Here is a 17547-nt window from a genome sequence, read left to right on the forward strand (position 1 = left end):
AACAGAGCAAGAGAGAGAGAGAGAATTGTGCAAAAAGGTAGTATTGCATATTTTGTGCTCCGATCATCATGATGTTAAAAATCTTTTCCCAGCTGATCCTCTTCTGCTGGGTAGTATTTTCACCGTTGTGGTCGGCAACGGCTGCTTCATTTATCCAGACGAAGCCCGGTTGCCTAGCTAAATGCGGGAATGTTGACATTCCATATCCGTTTGGTATAGATACCACAATTGGCGGCAGCAGTGGGGATCAGTTCGGTTTGAACTGCTCCATTGATGGAGTTGGGATTGGATACAGCTTAAGGTGTAATACTTCTTTTGACCCTCCTAAGCCCTTTTTGGGCATGGGTGAAGTCTTGAATATATCCGAGACTGAAATACGACTGAAAAACCAGCACCCAGGCCACTTATGCTACAATAGAAGTGATATCGCTCCAAATTATGATACAGATGATCAGATGCTAATAATAAACATAAATAGGACCTCATTTACACTCTCGCATACCAAAAACAAGTTGTTTGGTGTCGGGTGTGACACAAGAGCTCAGCTTATGGGATTCCTCATAGGTAGTGGCAATGTCAGTTATGTAAGTGAGTGTATGCCAGAATGTAATAGCGAAGATAAGGTGGAAGAAGGGTCTTGCAGAGGCAAAGGTTGTTGCGAGTTGGCTTTCCCCAAGGGGCTCAACAAATTTGTAGGATCTGTGCGCTCTTTTGACAACCATACAAACATCTGGTCTTTTGATCCTTGCAGTTCTGTCATGGTTGCTGAGCAAGAGCAGTTCAAGTTTCGTGCATCAGATCTTCTTCCAGCCGCCAATTTCCTTGAGAGAGCGAAAGCTATGCCTTTTGTTCTGGATTGGGCGATAGGGAATATAAATTGTGAAGAAGCACAGAAAGACTTGGCCAGCAACGACACTTTCGTTTGCAAAGAGAACAGTAAATGTATCAATTCCGAAAACAATCCTGGATATCGTTGCACTTGTTATGAAGGATACGAAGGAAATCCTTATCTCAGTCCTGGATGTCAAGGTACGTATATGTTACATATAAGTACACAGAGGAGATATCTTAGTACGTGGCTATTTAGACTAGTAAATTTCCTTTATATATCATCATTTGCTCATGTAGCTTTTATTGTCTTGATAGATATGCAAAATAATTAACTAATTTGTTCTTTTTAAGTTAAATGGTGAAATTTCCTGGCTTAACAGACGTGAATGAGTGCGAGGATCAAACCAATAATCCTTGCATAGGGATATGCACGAATACTGAAGGAAGTTACACTTGTACTTGCCCTAAGGGAAGCAATGGTGATGGGAAGAAAGACGGAAGTGGTTGTACCAAGAAACAAGAATCTCCATTATTGCGGATCAGTCTCGGTAGTTAACTGATGATAACCATTATGGCCATGTTTCTGAGGCAAATTTGCCAAAATTAATTTGGAGAGTTTATAGTTCTTAGGTTCAGAGCTTTAATATATGTGAGTCTCAATTGCTTATTACCCTTGCAAAATAAAAGCTTAATTAATACTAATTGATGCAGGTGTTGGCTTAGGATTATTGTTTTTGGTAATCGGCCTTTCTTGGTTATACATAAGCATAATGAAGAGAAACCGCATCAAACTCAGAGAAAAATTCTTTGAGCAGAATGGTGGATTGCTACTAAAACAAAATGTACCCTCAAGTGAAGGTGGTGTCGAGTCCACTAAGATCTACACAGCAAAAGAGCTAGAATTGGCAACCAACAACTACGATAAGAATCGAGTGCTGGGAGAAGGAGGTTATGGAACTGTTTACAAGGGAATCTTATCTGATAATCGGGAAGTTGCCATTAAGAAATCAAAGATAGTTGACCAGAGTCAGGTTGAGCAGTTCATAAATGAGGTTATCATTCTAACTCGGATTAATCATCGAAATGTCGTAAAACTATTGGGCTGTTGTTTGGAGACTAAAGTTCCTTTGCTTGTTTATGAATATGTCTCTAATGGCACCCTTTATCAACATATCCATAACAGTAGAAGCGAGACATCTTCTATTTCCTGGCACAACCGTTTGAGGATTGCTACTGAAACTGCAAGTGCAATTGCATATTTGCACTCCGCCGCTTCTACACCCATCATTCACAGAGATATCAAGTCCGTTAACATTTTACTAGATGGTAATTACACTGCAAAAGTATCTGATTTTGGAGCATCAAGGTTGATCCCTTTGGACCAAACCGAAATAGTGACACTCGTTCAGGGGACCTTGGGGTACTTGGATCCTGACTACTTCAAGACCAGTCAGTTGACAGAGAAGAGTGATGTTTACAGTTTTGGGGTTGTTCTTCTTGAACTCTTAACCGGAGAAAAACCTGTTTCTTTTGCGAGGTCCGAAGAACAAAGAAATCTTGCATCGTTTTTCATTTCAGAAATGAAAGATGAAAACGCTCTAATTCAACTCCTCGATGCTCAAGTAGTAAAAGAGGAAAAGTTGGAGCATCTCCTCCCAGTTGCAGAGCTTGCAAAGAGATGTCTTGCGATGAAGAGTGAAGAAAGGCCTACAATGATGCAAGTTGTAGCAGAGCTTGAAGATTTGAGGAAGTTGGGGATGTCCCAAAACAATAATACGAGGTTTGTACCATCAGAGCCAACAGATTTGTACAGTGTGCCAATGAGCTATTCCACCATCTTCGATTCTGGAGAATGCAGTACCTACACCACAAATACAATGGCTTCCATGAGGGATCCCCGGTGAATTTAAACTATTCGAGTTTGTTTGTCAGACAACTAATTGTTTACTTGCTTTAGACCAAGTAATGTACATGAGATGTAATGCTTGATCATTGTTTTTCTTTTTTCTGTAGTGGTTTTTGGCTCCTGTCAAAAAACCCTTGCTAGTTCTCAAAAGAACAAAACAAAAAAAGAATTGTAATCCAAGAACCATGTATTGGTTGGAGATTTTTTTTTTTTTTTTTTTTTTTTGAAGATTAGGAAGGGACTAAGGTGTTGTCTAATTTCCAGTGGAGATTGTGGGTACGAATACTAGTAGTAAAGACTCATCCACTTTTTATTTTAGTGCACCAACACCATGTGTGATTAACTACTTCTTCAGTTCTGTCGTCTTTCTTGAAGCTGCACGGCATGCATGTACCTCATACTAGGCAGTGAGCGGCCTATTCTGCAAAAACTTGTGAACTTTCAAAGCCTCCGATTTTTGTATAATCTAAGCCAAATTAAAACAGATAGGGGTTTATTAATTTTAATGAGCTACATAAGTTCGGAACTGCTCATATTTGCTCCCCATTATCAAGTTATTTATGTTTTTATTTGCGGAAAATTGTTCATTTGTCCGAATATTTTTAAATCACGGTTCAAATGGACGGGTAAAAAATAATTTGGGTGAAATGGCAAAAAAAAAAATAGTAAGGATGAAACTGGTTTCATTCTATCTTAAATTTAAAAAATAGCAAGAATGAAACTGGATACATCATGTTTAAATTAAAAATAAAAAAAAATATTTGAAAATAGGCACGATGAAATTGGTTACATCCTGCCTATTTTTATATTTTTGACCATTTAAACAGTATCAAAATCTAACTGTCCATTTCATCTAGGAATTGTTGATTTTGATTTTTTTAACCAATTTTATGTTTTATTTGCAGCTTGGGTCTTTGTCAGTGTCACCCTCCTTTGTCTTGATATTCTTTCTTCATTAAAATATGTCCTCTTGCCTCTTGAGTGTATATAGATCAATATTTCTCCAAGGAATGTAAAATATTCTGTCAAGTTGATGTTTAAGGCTCCGCACCATCCAAATAATAATAAAAGTTTGAGGTTCCGCACTATCTCACATTTTACCAAGTCCAGTTTCGGTTTCCTTATTGTTTTGTTTTTTCATTTTCGGCCACGACATTGATTTGTTCTTCAAATGCAACTCCATCCTTTTCACCAACTGGGGAAGTACATTAGAAAAAGATAAGCCATCGAGATTAATTAAATGATTCGGATTAGTTTCGTTCTTATTTTACAGAAGAAGAAAATGAAATGGTTTCTGACTTGGATTTTTTCAATTGCCTGTATGTTACTAAGTCAGCTCAGGTGGAAAATGGCCTCTCTAACACTATGTTTGTTTACTCCTGACTCATCTGAGTCGTCTGGATCTGAGTCATCCGGATTTGAGTGAAATCACCTGACTTATCTGGATCTGACTCAATATGTTTGTTTTGAATCAGATCTGACTCATCTGATTTAAAAAGCGTGAGTCAGTGGTTTGGTCCCGTGAGTCAGGGGTATTTTGTTGCCTGACTCAAACGGTTCCGAGTCAAGGATTATGTCTAAGTCGTTGGTCGAGTCAGATCTGACTCAAAATGCAAAACAAACGGTCTGACTGCTGACTCGGCCCGAGTCAGAGGTTGACTCAGATCCAGACGTCGAGTCAGCTGCAAACAAACAAGAAGTCAACTGGAAAAGGAAAAGAGCTCCTAAATCTTCAGTTTTGTTTTAGGAGATGCAAATGTAATTATTTTCCAGCTTCCAGTTTAAATGAAAATCAACGAAAAGTATCACAATCTTAAGCAAAATACTTCAGAAAATAAATCGAAATATGTTTCCACAACTCTTATTCCAGGTGACGGTGATCATCTGGTGCTGGCAAATTACATTAGTTTCATCATCATTATCATTCTTCCAGACGAAGCCTGGCTGCGAATCCAAATGCGGGGATGTTAGCATTCCTTACCCATTTGGCATTTTATCCTCATCTTCTTCATCAGGAAGAGACTGCTCCATCGATGGTGCACTTGGAAGTTATGGCTTCAGCATTAACTGCAATACTTCTTATGATCCTCCAAAGGCTTTCTTAGCTTCTGGCAAAGGTGAAAATGAACAGTTCTTTGTCTGGATAGGTGAAACTCTAGAACTCAACCTTGAAATTTTAAGTATATCAGAGTCCGAAATTCGCCTTAAAACCTGGCAAACCACCTCATGTTACAATAAATCTGGTGCTTTGCTAACGGCGCCACGACGATTTATACAAGTTGATTTTAGCGGATCCCCATATACATTTTCGGAAACCAAAAACAGAGTGTTTGCAGTTGGCTGTGATACATTTGCGAGTACCGATATGTCTGATACCTTTAATAAGACTTACTCACACAAGTGTCGATCAATATGTGCTAGCCGAGAAAATGTGTTAGATCAAGCAGGTTCTTGCACTGGTAGTGGGTGTTGCCAAATGTCATTTCCTAAGGGGCAAACTGAGTTTATAGGAGTCCAGGTGAGCCCAAGCAATCACACCGACGTATGGTCTTTCAATCCTTGTAGCTCTTTGTTCATGGCTGAGCAAGATCATTACAAGTTCAATCCTGCAACTGATCTTCTAAACCCTCCCAAAAACATTTCCCTAGTTTACAAGGAAGGGAATAAAGATATACCAATACCTGTGGTGCTTAATTGGGCTATCGGGAATAAGACGTGTGAAGAAGCACAAAAAGACCAGGCCACTTTTGCATGTCACCAGGAATACAATACTTACTGTATCGATTCTGACAACGGTCTTGGATATCGCTGCTCTTGCAATAAGGGTTACGAGGGGAATCCTTATTTCAGCCCTGGATGCCAAGGTAACATTTATTTGCCTTCTTTCCATTTACTAGCAGATTGCTGTTTTTAGCTACACTAAATGCAATGTTAATAATCAGTCCTGTTAGCTTTTCGGCCAGCACATAAAACTTAGTCAACTAGATTCTCAAGCCATATGCCTAGCTACAGTTCATGTTTGTACCAGTTTAGCCAAACCAAAAACTTGCATTGGCTGACAGGATAGGAATAGCTTGATGCAGTAGAAATATATTTCCTAAATTTTCTTCCGGTTTTCTACTTGACGATGTTATTTATGTGGGAATTTCCCAACATAGCACAGAGAGGAGTGAGAGAGATAGAACACAGAGTAGGGGTGGGACTTGGGTTGGTTGGGTAGGTTAGAACTTAGAAGGCTTGGCCGAGGCAGACCCGAACTAGGAATTCTTTGCCCATATTGCTCATGAAATTCGTGGAACCCATGGAGGTACTGCCCAAGTCCGCCCAAGTTATGTTCTTCGGGTTGGCCCAAATTTCATACGAGTTTGTTAATACGATAATAACAAATTTTAATAATAATAAGATTTAGTTGTTCCATTTATCTTAAATTTCCAAATACTTGAAGATTATTTACAATGATATAATTTTTTTTCATATTGAATGATCAGTGAGATAGATATAATTTATATCTTTATTATTAGATTTGAAGATAATATATAAAATTACTCTAAACAAACAATAATATTATATATAACTATATCATAGTTTTTCGGGTTGGGCGGGTTGTTTGGATCAGAAATATTTGTGCCCGTGCTTGCCCAAATTTTGTAAAATTTATGCCCAAGCTTGCCCAAAGTTTTAAAATACGTTGTCCATGTCCGACCAACGTCCGGGTTGGACATGGGTTGGGTGGGTTAACTCAACCCAAGTCCCACCACTAACATAGAGTGAAATAAAATCTACATTGATAATCTTTCTGCATATTTCACAATTGAAAACTAACTTTTATATAGGCTGTAACTCAAAACCCTAGAATATTCTCATTATCCCACTACTAACAAAATCCTAATTTATAGGAATTAAGTCACACATTTAAACGTGTTTACTATTTTCCCAAAGTCTAGGACACTTAACAAACAATTATTCAAATTTCAAAATATTAAAAGATCAAACAGAATTATTCTAAATTTAATATTTGAATTATAATTCCAACACCCTCCCGTAATTCAAATATTCTTCTTAATTTTTTTTATTATCTATCATCATTACATGTAAATTAGAAACATCAGGCATCACCATCATTATTCTAAATCTAATATTTGAATTATAATTCCAACACCCTCCCGTAATTCAAATATTCTTCTTAAATTTTTTATTATCTATCATCATTACCATGAATTAGAAAACATCAAGCATCACCATCATTAACATCTTTGATTGTTTGCCATCTTCATTGGTATCATCATTATTAGCAGATCAACCTCAGCATCATTTCAACCAACCCAACATATTATGCAAATCAATAATCTGCATCTTCATCATCATCATAGTATAACATTTTTCTTCATCACAATAATTCTTTTTTTCTCTCAAAATCAATATTTGCACTCCCAATAAACAAAAATGAGAACCATTTTTTCATAACAATTTCCCTTCTGGAAATCACCCTTTTTCACTAGACAAATCAATTCATTGTTTTTTTTTAAAAAAAAAAATTATTGTAACTCTCCCTCAACTCAATTCTCTGCCCCGGCTCTGATACTATGTAGGAATTTCCCAACATAGCACAAAGAGGAGTGAGAGATAGATCGAACACACAGTGAAATAAAATCTACATTGATAATCTTTCTGCATATTTCACAATAGAAAACTAACCTTTATATAGGTTGTAACTCAAAACCCTTGTATACTCTCATTATCCACTACTAAAAAAATCCTAATTTGTAGGAATCAAGTCACACATTTAAATGTGTTTAGTATTTTCCTAAAGACTAGGACACTTAACAAACAATTGTTCAAATTTCAACATATTCAAAGATTAAACAAAATTATTCTAAATCTAATATTAAAATTATAACAATTTATTCTTCTTGATTATGAGCGGCTCTTTAGACGTGAATGAGTGTGAAGATCCAATGAACAACCCTTGTGAAGGGGATTGCACAAATACTATTGGGAGTTATGGTTGTAGTTGTCCAAAAGGAAGTTCTGGAGACGGGAGGAAAGATGGAAGTAGTTGTGCACCCAACAACAACGAGTTTCCTATCATAAAAGTTGCTATTGGTATGTTCAGTTCCCTTATTAAATAGACCGGCATGCATGATCTCAGTATGTATTTTGACTACTTTAGCTAACCGAAAAGGTTCATGTTAATGGTGCAGGTACCGAGGTAGCCTTCGTATCTTTAGTTATTGTCAGTTCTTGGTTATTTTTAACCATTAGGAGAAGGAAGTTAAACAGGCTTAAAGAGAAATTCTTTCAACAAAATGGTGGTTTACAACTACAAAAACAAATAGGCTTACATGAAAATGGTGTGCAATCAACACAAATATTTACAGCAAAAGAGCTAAAAAGAGCTACTAACAATTACAACAAGAATCTAGTACTAGGGCGAGGAGGCTTTGGTACAGTCTACAAGGGAACTTTATCTGATAATCGGATTGTTGCTATTAAGAAGTCTAAAATAGTTGACAAAAGCCAGATTGAGCAATTCATCAATGAGGTTGTAATTCTAACTCAAGTTCACCATCGAAACGTGGTAAAACTATTGGGATGTTGCTTGGAAACTGAAGTCCTGCTACTTGTGTATGAATATGTTTCCAATGGCACCCTCTCCCACCATCTCTATCACAAGGTTAATGGAATATCCACCATTTCTTGGGAAGGTCGTTTGAGGATAGCAATTGAAACTGCCTCAGCACTTGGATATTTGCACTCTGCTGCCACTGTACCTGTTATCCACAGAGATATGAAGTCGGCCAACATCCTTTTAGACGAAAATTACACTGCGAAAGTATCAGATTTTGGAGCATCGATGTTGGTTCCTCTGGACCAGACCCAAGTAACCACATTAGTACAAGGGACGATTGGGTATCTGGATCCAGAATACTTCCTAACCAGCCAATTGACAGAGAAAAGTGATGTTTACAGTTTTGGTGTTGTTCTTGTTGAACTTTTAACAGGAGAAAAACCATTACTTCTTGATAGATGTGAAGAACAACGTAATTTTACAACGTATTACATTTCATCATTGGGAGATAGAAGAATGTTTGAACTTCTTGATGCTCGAGTTTTGAATGAGGGAAAGCAAGAACAAATTCTTATAATTGCAAAGCTCGCAGAAAGATGTTTAAACATGAAAGGGAAAGATAGGCCTAAGATGGTTGAAGTAGCAGCAGAACTAGAAGGTTTGAGGAGGATTCTAGAGACACTTACACCTGGGACTGATTATCATCATCCAAATTATGGAAATAAGAAAACTCACAAGCTTGAGGAAGGCGATCTTTACCCTGTGCCATTAACTGTTGATCAGTATATGGAGACAGATATGACCATGTCTATGAACATCCCCTCATGAGTGTACTTATGTTAGTCCCCAAACACATTTTTTGTTTGTCTAAACACATATCAAGTACTGTCTAACACATTTTTTGTTACTCCCCAAAACTAGCTATTTTCCTTGCGTAAATATGTCTGAGGATGCATCACCAAATTAAAGCGGGTTCCGCATGTACTCATGACTTAATGTATGATTTAGTCAGCCAGGCCAAATCACAAGTCAAGTGAGCAATTATTTCTTATTTTATTTTATTATTTTGATCGACAACCCCGTTTTTCTTTTTCTTTTTGAATGAAGGGAAAGATATTATCAGTGAACAACTACCCTATCTATATCCGGTAATTAAGCCGTATATTATAATATAACCAAGTTAAATCTTATGTATCAATCTACAGTAGAAACTCCATTAATTAATAATTTATTATTTAATAAATATTTTAAATGATATTTTTTTTCGGTCCGAACCGGGGGCAACGTGTCAAATTAATAATTTGCTAAAATTATAAGATAATGCATTTTTTTAATTACTTATTTAGAGGTCTCATATGAAATATAAATGAATAATGCATTATGTATATATATATGTTGAAATAGAATATGGAAGAACAGAAGAACATAAACTCTTATTCATTAGAGATAAGTTACATGTTAAATAGGTTTAAGCCTCTATATATAGGTTATGAGGTATACCCTGGTTACATCCATAAGGGCCGTACATGCATGGTCCTAAGGCCCTACAACACTCCCCCTTGTGCGGTCCCATATTAGTGCTTCATATGTAGTTCTTTAAATGTAGTTCTCTCCTTGATGACCTCCGTATCTAAGTCTATTGACTCATTAAAACCTCGAAAGGAAAACCTAGAGGGACAAAACTTGAACTAAGGAAAATGAGTACAATATTAAGAAAACTTAGAACAAAGTCGAACTCGCATATGTTTCCTCGTTAAAACCTTGACAAGGGAAAAACCTAGTGGGATAAAACCTCGAGGAAGGAAAAAGAGTACAACACGATAAGTTCGAAAGTATTCCTTTTCTAAATACCCATACATAATGTCTTATCTATGTTTATAGATGATTGATGAACACCTAGTATTGATATGCAATAGTAATATCAATACTACTAGTTGACTTGTGGAGAAAACTGTTGCCATGTAATCCTTGCTTTGTTGTGCTGCTTCCGTCTTTGGTTTCACTTGACAAACTATCGAGTTTCATTTATTTGATTATGATATTATTCAACAAGCAATCTGCAGGTCTTCATCATTTATCATGTAGTTGGTGTAGTTATGGTTGTCTCGCTAAAAACTTTGACGAGTAACAAAAACCCTGTGGGAAAAACTAATCTCGACCGAAGGGAAAAAGAGTACAACAAAGCTTCACATTTCGGAGTTAAATATGTCGACATCATATCCTTATATCCCAAATGAAGTCTTCAAGTCGTTAACCTATAATGGTTTTGGAAAAATCTAGGTTAAAGGAGAACCAACTCTAGTCGCAACTAGGACACAGGAAAGTGTCGGAATTAGGTTTTCCAGTTGCTAGAGCTCTCCCTTATATAGTTGTTAGAGCACTGCTCGGTCGAACTCGCATGCGTTGCTATCTCAAGCATGTTTTTCAATGTTAGTGATCAAAACTATAAGTCTTGATTTCTAGCCTATTTATAGATGTCTCGGACCAGGACATAGTTTGTGTGATTGAGCTTAGACTTCACGGCGCTTATCACTTGAATACGAAGAACTACTAAGGAGAGCTTGTGTAACTTCATCGACAAAAGGTATGTGGATATTTAAACTCATCTATTACTTGGAAAGTCTATTTCTACTCTATCTCCTATATTGAGACATAAGTCGTGTTACGATATAGTTTTCTCTATACACATTTGAGATTTCGAGCTGAGTATATCTCGCTTACATATTTCTCGAAATATGTGTTGGTAAGCTTTCGCTTCGACCAAGTTCATCTTATATCATGAGAAAATTTCCGAGTAACATCTTACATGGTTTGTATGATACAATCATTTGGTGTAAGACTTGGAATTTTTCGATAATGATTATTTCAATATCTTGAAAATTGCTTTGATGCTAATAGTGTGTGAAAACGACTGTTGTCATTATAGAATAATGTTTCAATGATTGAAATAAAGAGTTTAGAATCTTGTAACCATCTTTGGATACAACCATAATGTGTGTAGGATCAGAATCTCGCAACAACGACATGCTTGCGAAATTAATAGCAATACATCACGAAGATATCGCAGTATGATTTCAGAAATGACATAACAGATGACATCATCTTAAACATGAGAAAAGAATGTTGATCGTGCGAAATTTAGGATTTTTGCGAAATTAACATTTGTAAGCTTGCGAAAATACCGCAAGCCAGATCCGAAAATAGGGGAAATATGAGCTGTAATCCACCATATATGAGCTGTCATCCATTATGTAAATACCTATATAAAGAGAAAGGCAAGAGAGAGAAAGGAAGATAATCAAAAAGAAAAAGGAGAGAGACACTTTAGGGAGGACACATTTGTAGAGAGATAGAGCAGAATTTGTATTATTATCTTCTTCTTCCTTCTTCAACCAAGAGCTCCAAATACTCATTAATGGAGTCTCAATTGTAATCCATATGTAATTACAAACAATCATAGTGAAGATCCCTAACCCGTGGATGTAGATCACATTGATCGAACCACGTAAATCTTGTGTCTTATTTTCTATTTTCATTATCTTTATCTTTATTTTCATATCAAATAAGTTTAGATCTAGAAATCATAGTCATGATAATACAAGGGGTGTTGTAGGATTTCCTGCAACTATATTTTTGGCGCTAGAAACAAGGACGAGTAAAGGATTTATCCTTCCTGTAACTTGTTGGTTCAAGAAATTTTCATGAAGATTAGCTACTGTTCATATTTTTCTAGATCTCCAAAGTTTAGGTTCAAAAATGGAAATTTTATGGAAGAAATCACACTTTCAGGGAGTAAACATCATCAACAACTCAAAGACATGAAAAGAGTGAGAGAAAAAAATAGTTGTTGTGGTGAAATTTAAGGAAAAAATGGAAGTTTCAGTGGAAGATTTTCATGTTCAGGAGAAAGCAAGAGGCATTTTGTGAAGAAACAAAGGAAAGACGAAGATAATGATAAGAGGCAGATGCTGCAATTTCTATCACAAACAGAAATTCGCACAGATGGTTCAAGGCTGAGCGAAAAATAAATAGGTCACAGGTTCGAATTCGCAGAGACACATATTTTTCATTTTCTTCTCATTTGCATGGGAGAATAAAAGAATAAGGAAAAAAGTTATGCGTTAATTTCGCAGAGAGGTTCTTGTAAAATTGGTCCAGAGAGCAGTATGTGCGTTAGTGGTCGCAAGTTCGAATTCGCCTGCGAACATAGTTTTCTTCTTTTTTACAAAGAGCGAAGAAATGAATAATTTCACAATATTGTTTCATTATTTCGCAAAAAAGAGGCAGCACAATTGGTCATCTGCGAAGTTAATGAGTTCATGGTCGTGTGATCAAGTCCCAACACCTGCGTATTTTTTCGCACATATATTTATTTGATTATTTCACACAGAAGAGAGTTGATGATAATTTCGCAGAGATATTTTGCAAAGAAGAAGCTTGCATAGTTGGTCAGGAGGCATGAATGCAAGCAGCAGGTTGCGAGATCAATTCTTGCTTCTCGCATGATTATTTTTGTTATGCGAAATTTATACAGAATTGTCGCTCACACAGTTGGAATTCGATTACTTCGCAAGAACTCTGATTATTTCGCAAGAGAGGCTTAGCACAGTTGGTATGGTGTGAGAATATGCAAGTAGAAGGTCGCGGGTTCAATTCTTGCCTCTCGCATCTATTTTTGCTAAGCGACATTTATACTTCGTGCAACGTATTTTTCGCGCGAGATTGACAGCAACAGCGAATCACATAAAATCTAAGTACTACTTTCCTTGAACATTTTACTTTTACAGAAAATAAAAGATTTTTGATTTGATTTACAAAAAGCGATTCAATCGCACGAATACAAAGATTTCAAGATTACAAAAAGCGATTCAAGATTATAAAGATTACTAAGATTTCAAGATTACAAAGACTTCAAAATTACAGAGATTTCGAGATTTCAAAATTACAGAAAACTGAGAAAATTCAATTTATATGTTTCTCTAGAATATTTCTTTTGCAGAGAATAAAAATATTTTTGATTTGATTTACAAAACGCGATAGAATCGCAGAATTACAAAGATTTCACACCTACAAAGATTTTAGAGTTACCATGTATTAGAATTTCTCTTGAATATTTACTTTGATTCAAATGATATGATATTATGAGAATGAAAGAATGAATGAAAGAGATGACAGAAATGAAATAATGAATGAAAGAGATGACAGAAATGAAAAGATGAATGAGAGAATAAAGAAACGCGAACATTTCGCAGAAACAAAGAGACGCGAAAATTTCGCAGAAACAAAAAGAGAAAGGGGCGAACCTTTATGACGTACACCCTAGTTCGCGAATACAATTTCGCAAGAGGCAAATGTAAGACCTAAAGTACGTCATATAAGGGGGTACCTGTTGCATGGCTCAGGGAAAGGCTACACCGCCACCGGAACCTGAGTCATGGAGATTTGGGGTCAATAAAGACCATTCGGGAGAGACACCTTGGATTCTCATCTTAAGCTTATGACTTAGGTTGGGCGAATAAGGTAATAAGGACTCTCCCAAGGAGTGCATAATCTTATCAAGGCGTCGAGGTACACGGTTGAGTCAAGAGTGCCAGGGGCGTCTGGATCGTACCTTGCCATTCTTGACAAGTCTTGGCTTATACTGCACTCGGCCCGAAGAAAACCCCACTTAGGGTGCAGTCTCGTAACCATAAGCCCTATAGGTAAAAGGGACAAGAGGCTGCGAAAACAACTGGTTGGTTTTAAGACCGGATGGGAGGAGCTAACCTTGTATAGTATAAGTACGTCTCCTTGAAAGGGAAACCAGGGGGAGATAAGGGCGGCACCCTCCATTAGGGAGATGATAAGTGTCTTAAGACGCAAATGTCATGAGGCTTTTTACTCGCAAGGGTATTAAGACTTGTCATATTAGTGCGACAATCCTGAAGAGGAAATAATACTAGAGAAAAAGATAAGACGAGATCAATGGGTCATTACATGAAAGTGTGAAGACGTCATGCAATTTCGTCGCAAGACGGCAATGTCATGGGGCTTTATTTTCGCAAGAATATTTAGGCCTGTCATATTGTCGCAACAATCCCGAAGAGGCGATAATACAAAATAAAAAGTTAAGGCAAGATCAATGGGTTTTTGCATGAAAGTGCAAAGACGTCCTGCGATTTTGTCGCAATGACAAGAGGTGGCAAAATAAGACCTTTAACTAGGAAGGCAAAATAAGACCACATAAGAAAATGAGTAAGCAAGTAAGCTTGCGAGAATGATTATATGTAAGCAAATACGCTTGCGAATATGTATATGGAAATGAAACTGAGGCAGTGAAAATGCCGCAGGATTGATACTATGATCATATTGTTATGAGATACTAATAGTGCAGGAAAAAGGAAAGATGAAACACAAGTAAGAACTTGTGAGGAACAATAACTACACGAAGAGGAATGCATACACTAAAGAAAAAGCCAGAGAAATGGAGAATGGGGGAAATTTAAAGCTACATCAATTTTAGCGTGCAAAATGAGCTAAGTAACACAAAAATTAGCTATACATTGCAATAGATAAACATTATCATCATACAAGCATCATACTCGCATCATAAAAGCATTGCATAAGCATTTCATAGCATAAATATCGCATACACATTTCATAACATAATAATCACATAAGCATTATTTTCGCACAAGTACTTTACAAAACTGTACGGAATAATATTGCAGAACTTCGCAATAATATCGCAGAATTTAGCAGAATTATTCAGGATTACTCAGAATTTCAATGGATTATTCAGAATTTCGCAGAATGATTCGAAATTTCGTAGAATGTGTCAGAATTTCACAGAATGTGATTATTTCGAATGATGTGATTATCTCGCTCAATTATTTCGCACAATTATAAGCAACTTGAAGAGATTATACTATCGCATGAGCACAAAACATGAGACCGAGGCAAGATAAGAATGAAGAAACAATTCGCACGTTCAACATTTTTTCAAGGATTCTACCCTCATAGATAAAGAACAGAGGCAACTATGAATTACCAAGAAAACATTGTATGTTCTTTATCTTCTCGGCAAGAATCACCAAAAATGGAGTAATAATTTCGCATGAATAGAGGCAATACTTATTATTCTCATTCAAGGACAGATATCTCTTATATTTAGAGGATTGAATACTTATTATACTTCTCAAAGGATACTTCATACTTCATACTTCTTATATATTTCGATGATTGAGTACTTCTTATACTTCTTCAAGGATACTTCATACTTCGCATACTTCAAGAGATGATACTTCTTATTTACTTGGCAAAGCTCCGGAACTTCACAAAAGAATAGAGGCAAGTACGTACTTTTCAAGTCTAGTATTATTTCGCTCGTTCCTTCATCAACAAATATCAAAGACTACTCCAACAACACGTATCTCGCTCCAACAATTACAACAATGGGTTTTTTCCTGAAGATCGCTCTTCAAGCAAAATATTCAAGAAAAAAGAGGCAAGATGTAGGATCAGAATCTCGCAACAACGAAATGCTTGCGAAATTACTAGCAATACATCACGAAGATATCGCAATATGATTTCAGAAATGACATAACAGATGACATCATCTTAAACATGAGAAAAGTATGATGATCGTGCAAAATTTAGGATGTTTTCGAAATTAACATTTGTAAGCTTGCGAAAATACCGCAAGCCAGATCCGAAAATAGGGGAAATATGAGCTGTAATCCACCATATATGAGCTGTAATCCATCATATATGAGCTGTCATCCATTATGTAAATACCTATATAAAGAGAAAGGCAAGAGAGAGAAAGGAAGATAATCAAAAAGAAAAAGGATATAGACACTTTAGGGAGGACACATTTGTAGAGAGAGAGAGAGAGAGCAGAATTTGTATTATTATCTTCTTCTTCCTTCTTCAACCAAGAGCTCCAAATACTCATTAATGGAGTCTCAATTGTAATCCATATGTAGTTACAAACAATCATAGTGAAGATCCCTAACCCCGTGGATGTATATCACATTGATCGAACCACGTAAATCTTGTGTCTTATTTTCTATTTTCATTATCTTTATCTTTATTTTCATACCAAATAAGTTTAGATCTAGAAATCATAGTCATGATAATACAAGGGGTGTGTTGTAGGATTTCCTGCAACTACAGTGTGTTCGCACATTAGTGTATAAGTCCAAAACCGGGAACCTAAAGTATGCATACTTGTATGTATACAAAAAGGTTGTAGGATATTGGGTAAGTATGCGTACCCATACACATACTGACGGAAGTTCACGTCCGTGAATTTCTGCTGAGTTTGAAAACCAAAACCAAACTCATCGGTTACCTAAAGTACGCGTACCCGTACGCATACTGGCGGAAAGTTCACGTCCGTGAATTTCTGCTTAGTTTGAAAACTAAAAACTCAAATCCGGTTACTTAAGTACGCATACCTGTATGCATACTTAAGTGGTTGCTTTTTAAAATCGGTTGTACATGAACCTAAAACATTTATCAATAAGGAATGCAATCTTTGCAAACCGTGGCTATAATGTTCATGTATTGATTCGAGTGAATCAAACCGATTTTGCTTCAATTGTGTTCTTGTATAAATCCATGATAATATAGCAATTGAACAACTCTTTAACTAGTTTCATTTGAGTCATTTGAACTAGTTATGGTTAAGATGAATAAGGTTGATATGATAGTAATCATATGACTAACCTCGGTTAACTATTTGTGAACCAACATGGTGTATACGTTTGGGTACGGTTACATAAACCTAAATGAGGGTACATTTCATTTGTGTGTAACAAGCTAAGTTCGATCTAACGGTTGAAAGATGTTAGCTTGGTTGAATCAGGTTTTTCATCTAATGGTGATTATTGAATGCTTTGTTACCAAGGTAACTTGGATTGCAAACCCTGATTTGAAAACTATATAAAGGAGAACTTTAACAACTGGGAAACCTAATCCTCACACCTCCTGTGTGCTACTAGTTGCATAACTAACCTTAGGTTTCTTCTCGAGACCCTGTAGGTTAACGAATTGAAGACTTCATTGGGATTGTGAAGTCAGACCCAACTATTCTCTTTGTAGTTGCTTGATATGATCTTGTTGTTTCTATCGTGATTGAGTGCAATTGTAAAATTGGCTTGAGATTTATATCTCCGATAGGCAATATAGAAAAGTAATCACAAACACCTTCGTCTCATCGTTTGTGATTCCACAATAACTTGTTTCGGTAGTCGAT

General features: G+C 36.4%; 1 protein-coding gene across 1 annotated transcript; it reads left to right on the forward strand.

The window, feature by feature from the left end:
• Positions 1-10: 10 nt before the first annotated feature.
• LOC113304328 lies at positions 11-9210 on the forward strand. Its single transcript, XM_026553446.1, has 7 exons — positions 11-1029; positions 1212-1379; positions 1543-2731; positions 4213-4237; positions 4608-5601; positions 7670-7840; positions 7939-9210. Exons 1-7 carry the CDS (start codon positions 69-71, stop codon positions 9132-9134), a joined length of 4704 nt encoding a protein of 1567 aa, XP_026409231.1. The 5' UTR covers positions 11-68; the 3' UTR covers positions 9135-9210.
• Positions 9211-17547: the final 8337 nt, after the last annotated feature.

The sequence above is a fragment of the Papaver somniferum genome, chromosome 1 (genome assembly GCF_003573695.1).
Source record: "Papaver somniferum cultivar HN1 chromosome 1, ASM357369v1, whole genome shotgun sequence".
Classification (NCBI taxonomy): domain Eukaryota; kingdom Viridiplantae; phylum Streptophyta; class Magnoliopsida; order Ranunculales; family Papaveraceae; genus Papaver; species Papaver somniferum.

Coding starts and splice junctions, on each gene's coding strand:
- LOC113304328 (XM_026553446.1), top strand. CDS start 69: ATGATGTTAAAAATCTTTTCCCAGCTGATCCTCTTCTGCTGGGTAGTA. Junction 2,732..4,212: donor GCTTCCATGAGGGATCCCCG/GTGAATTTAAAC, acceptor GTTTTGAATCAG/ATCTGACTCATCTGATTTAA. Junction 7,841..7,938: donor TATCATAAAAGTTGCTATTG/GTATGTTCAGTT, acceptor TTAATGGTGCAG/GTACCGAGGTAGCCTTCGTA.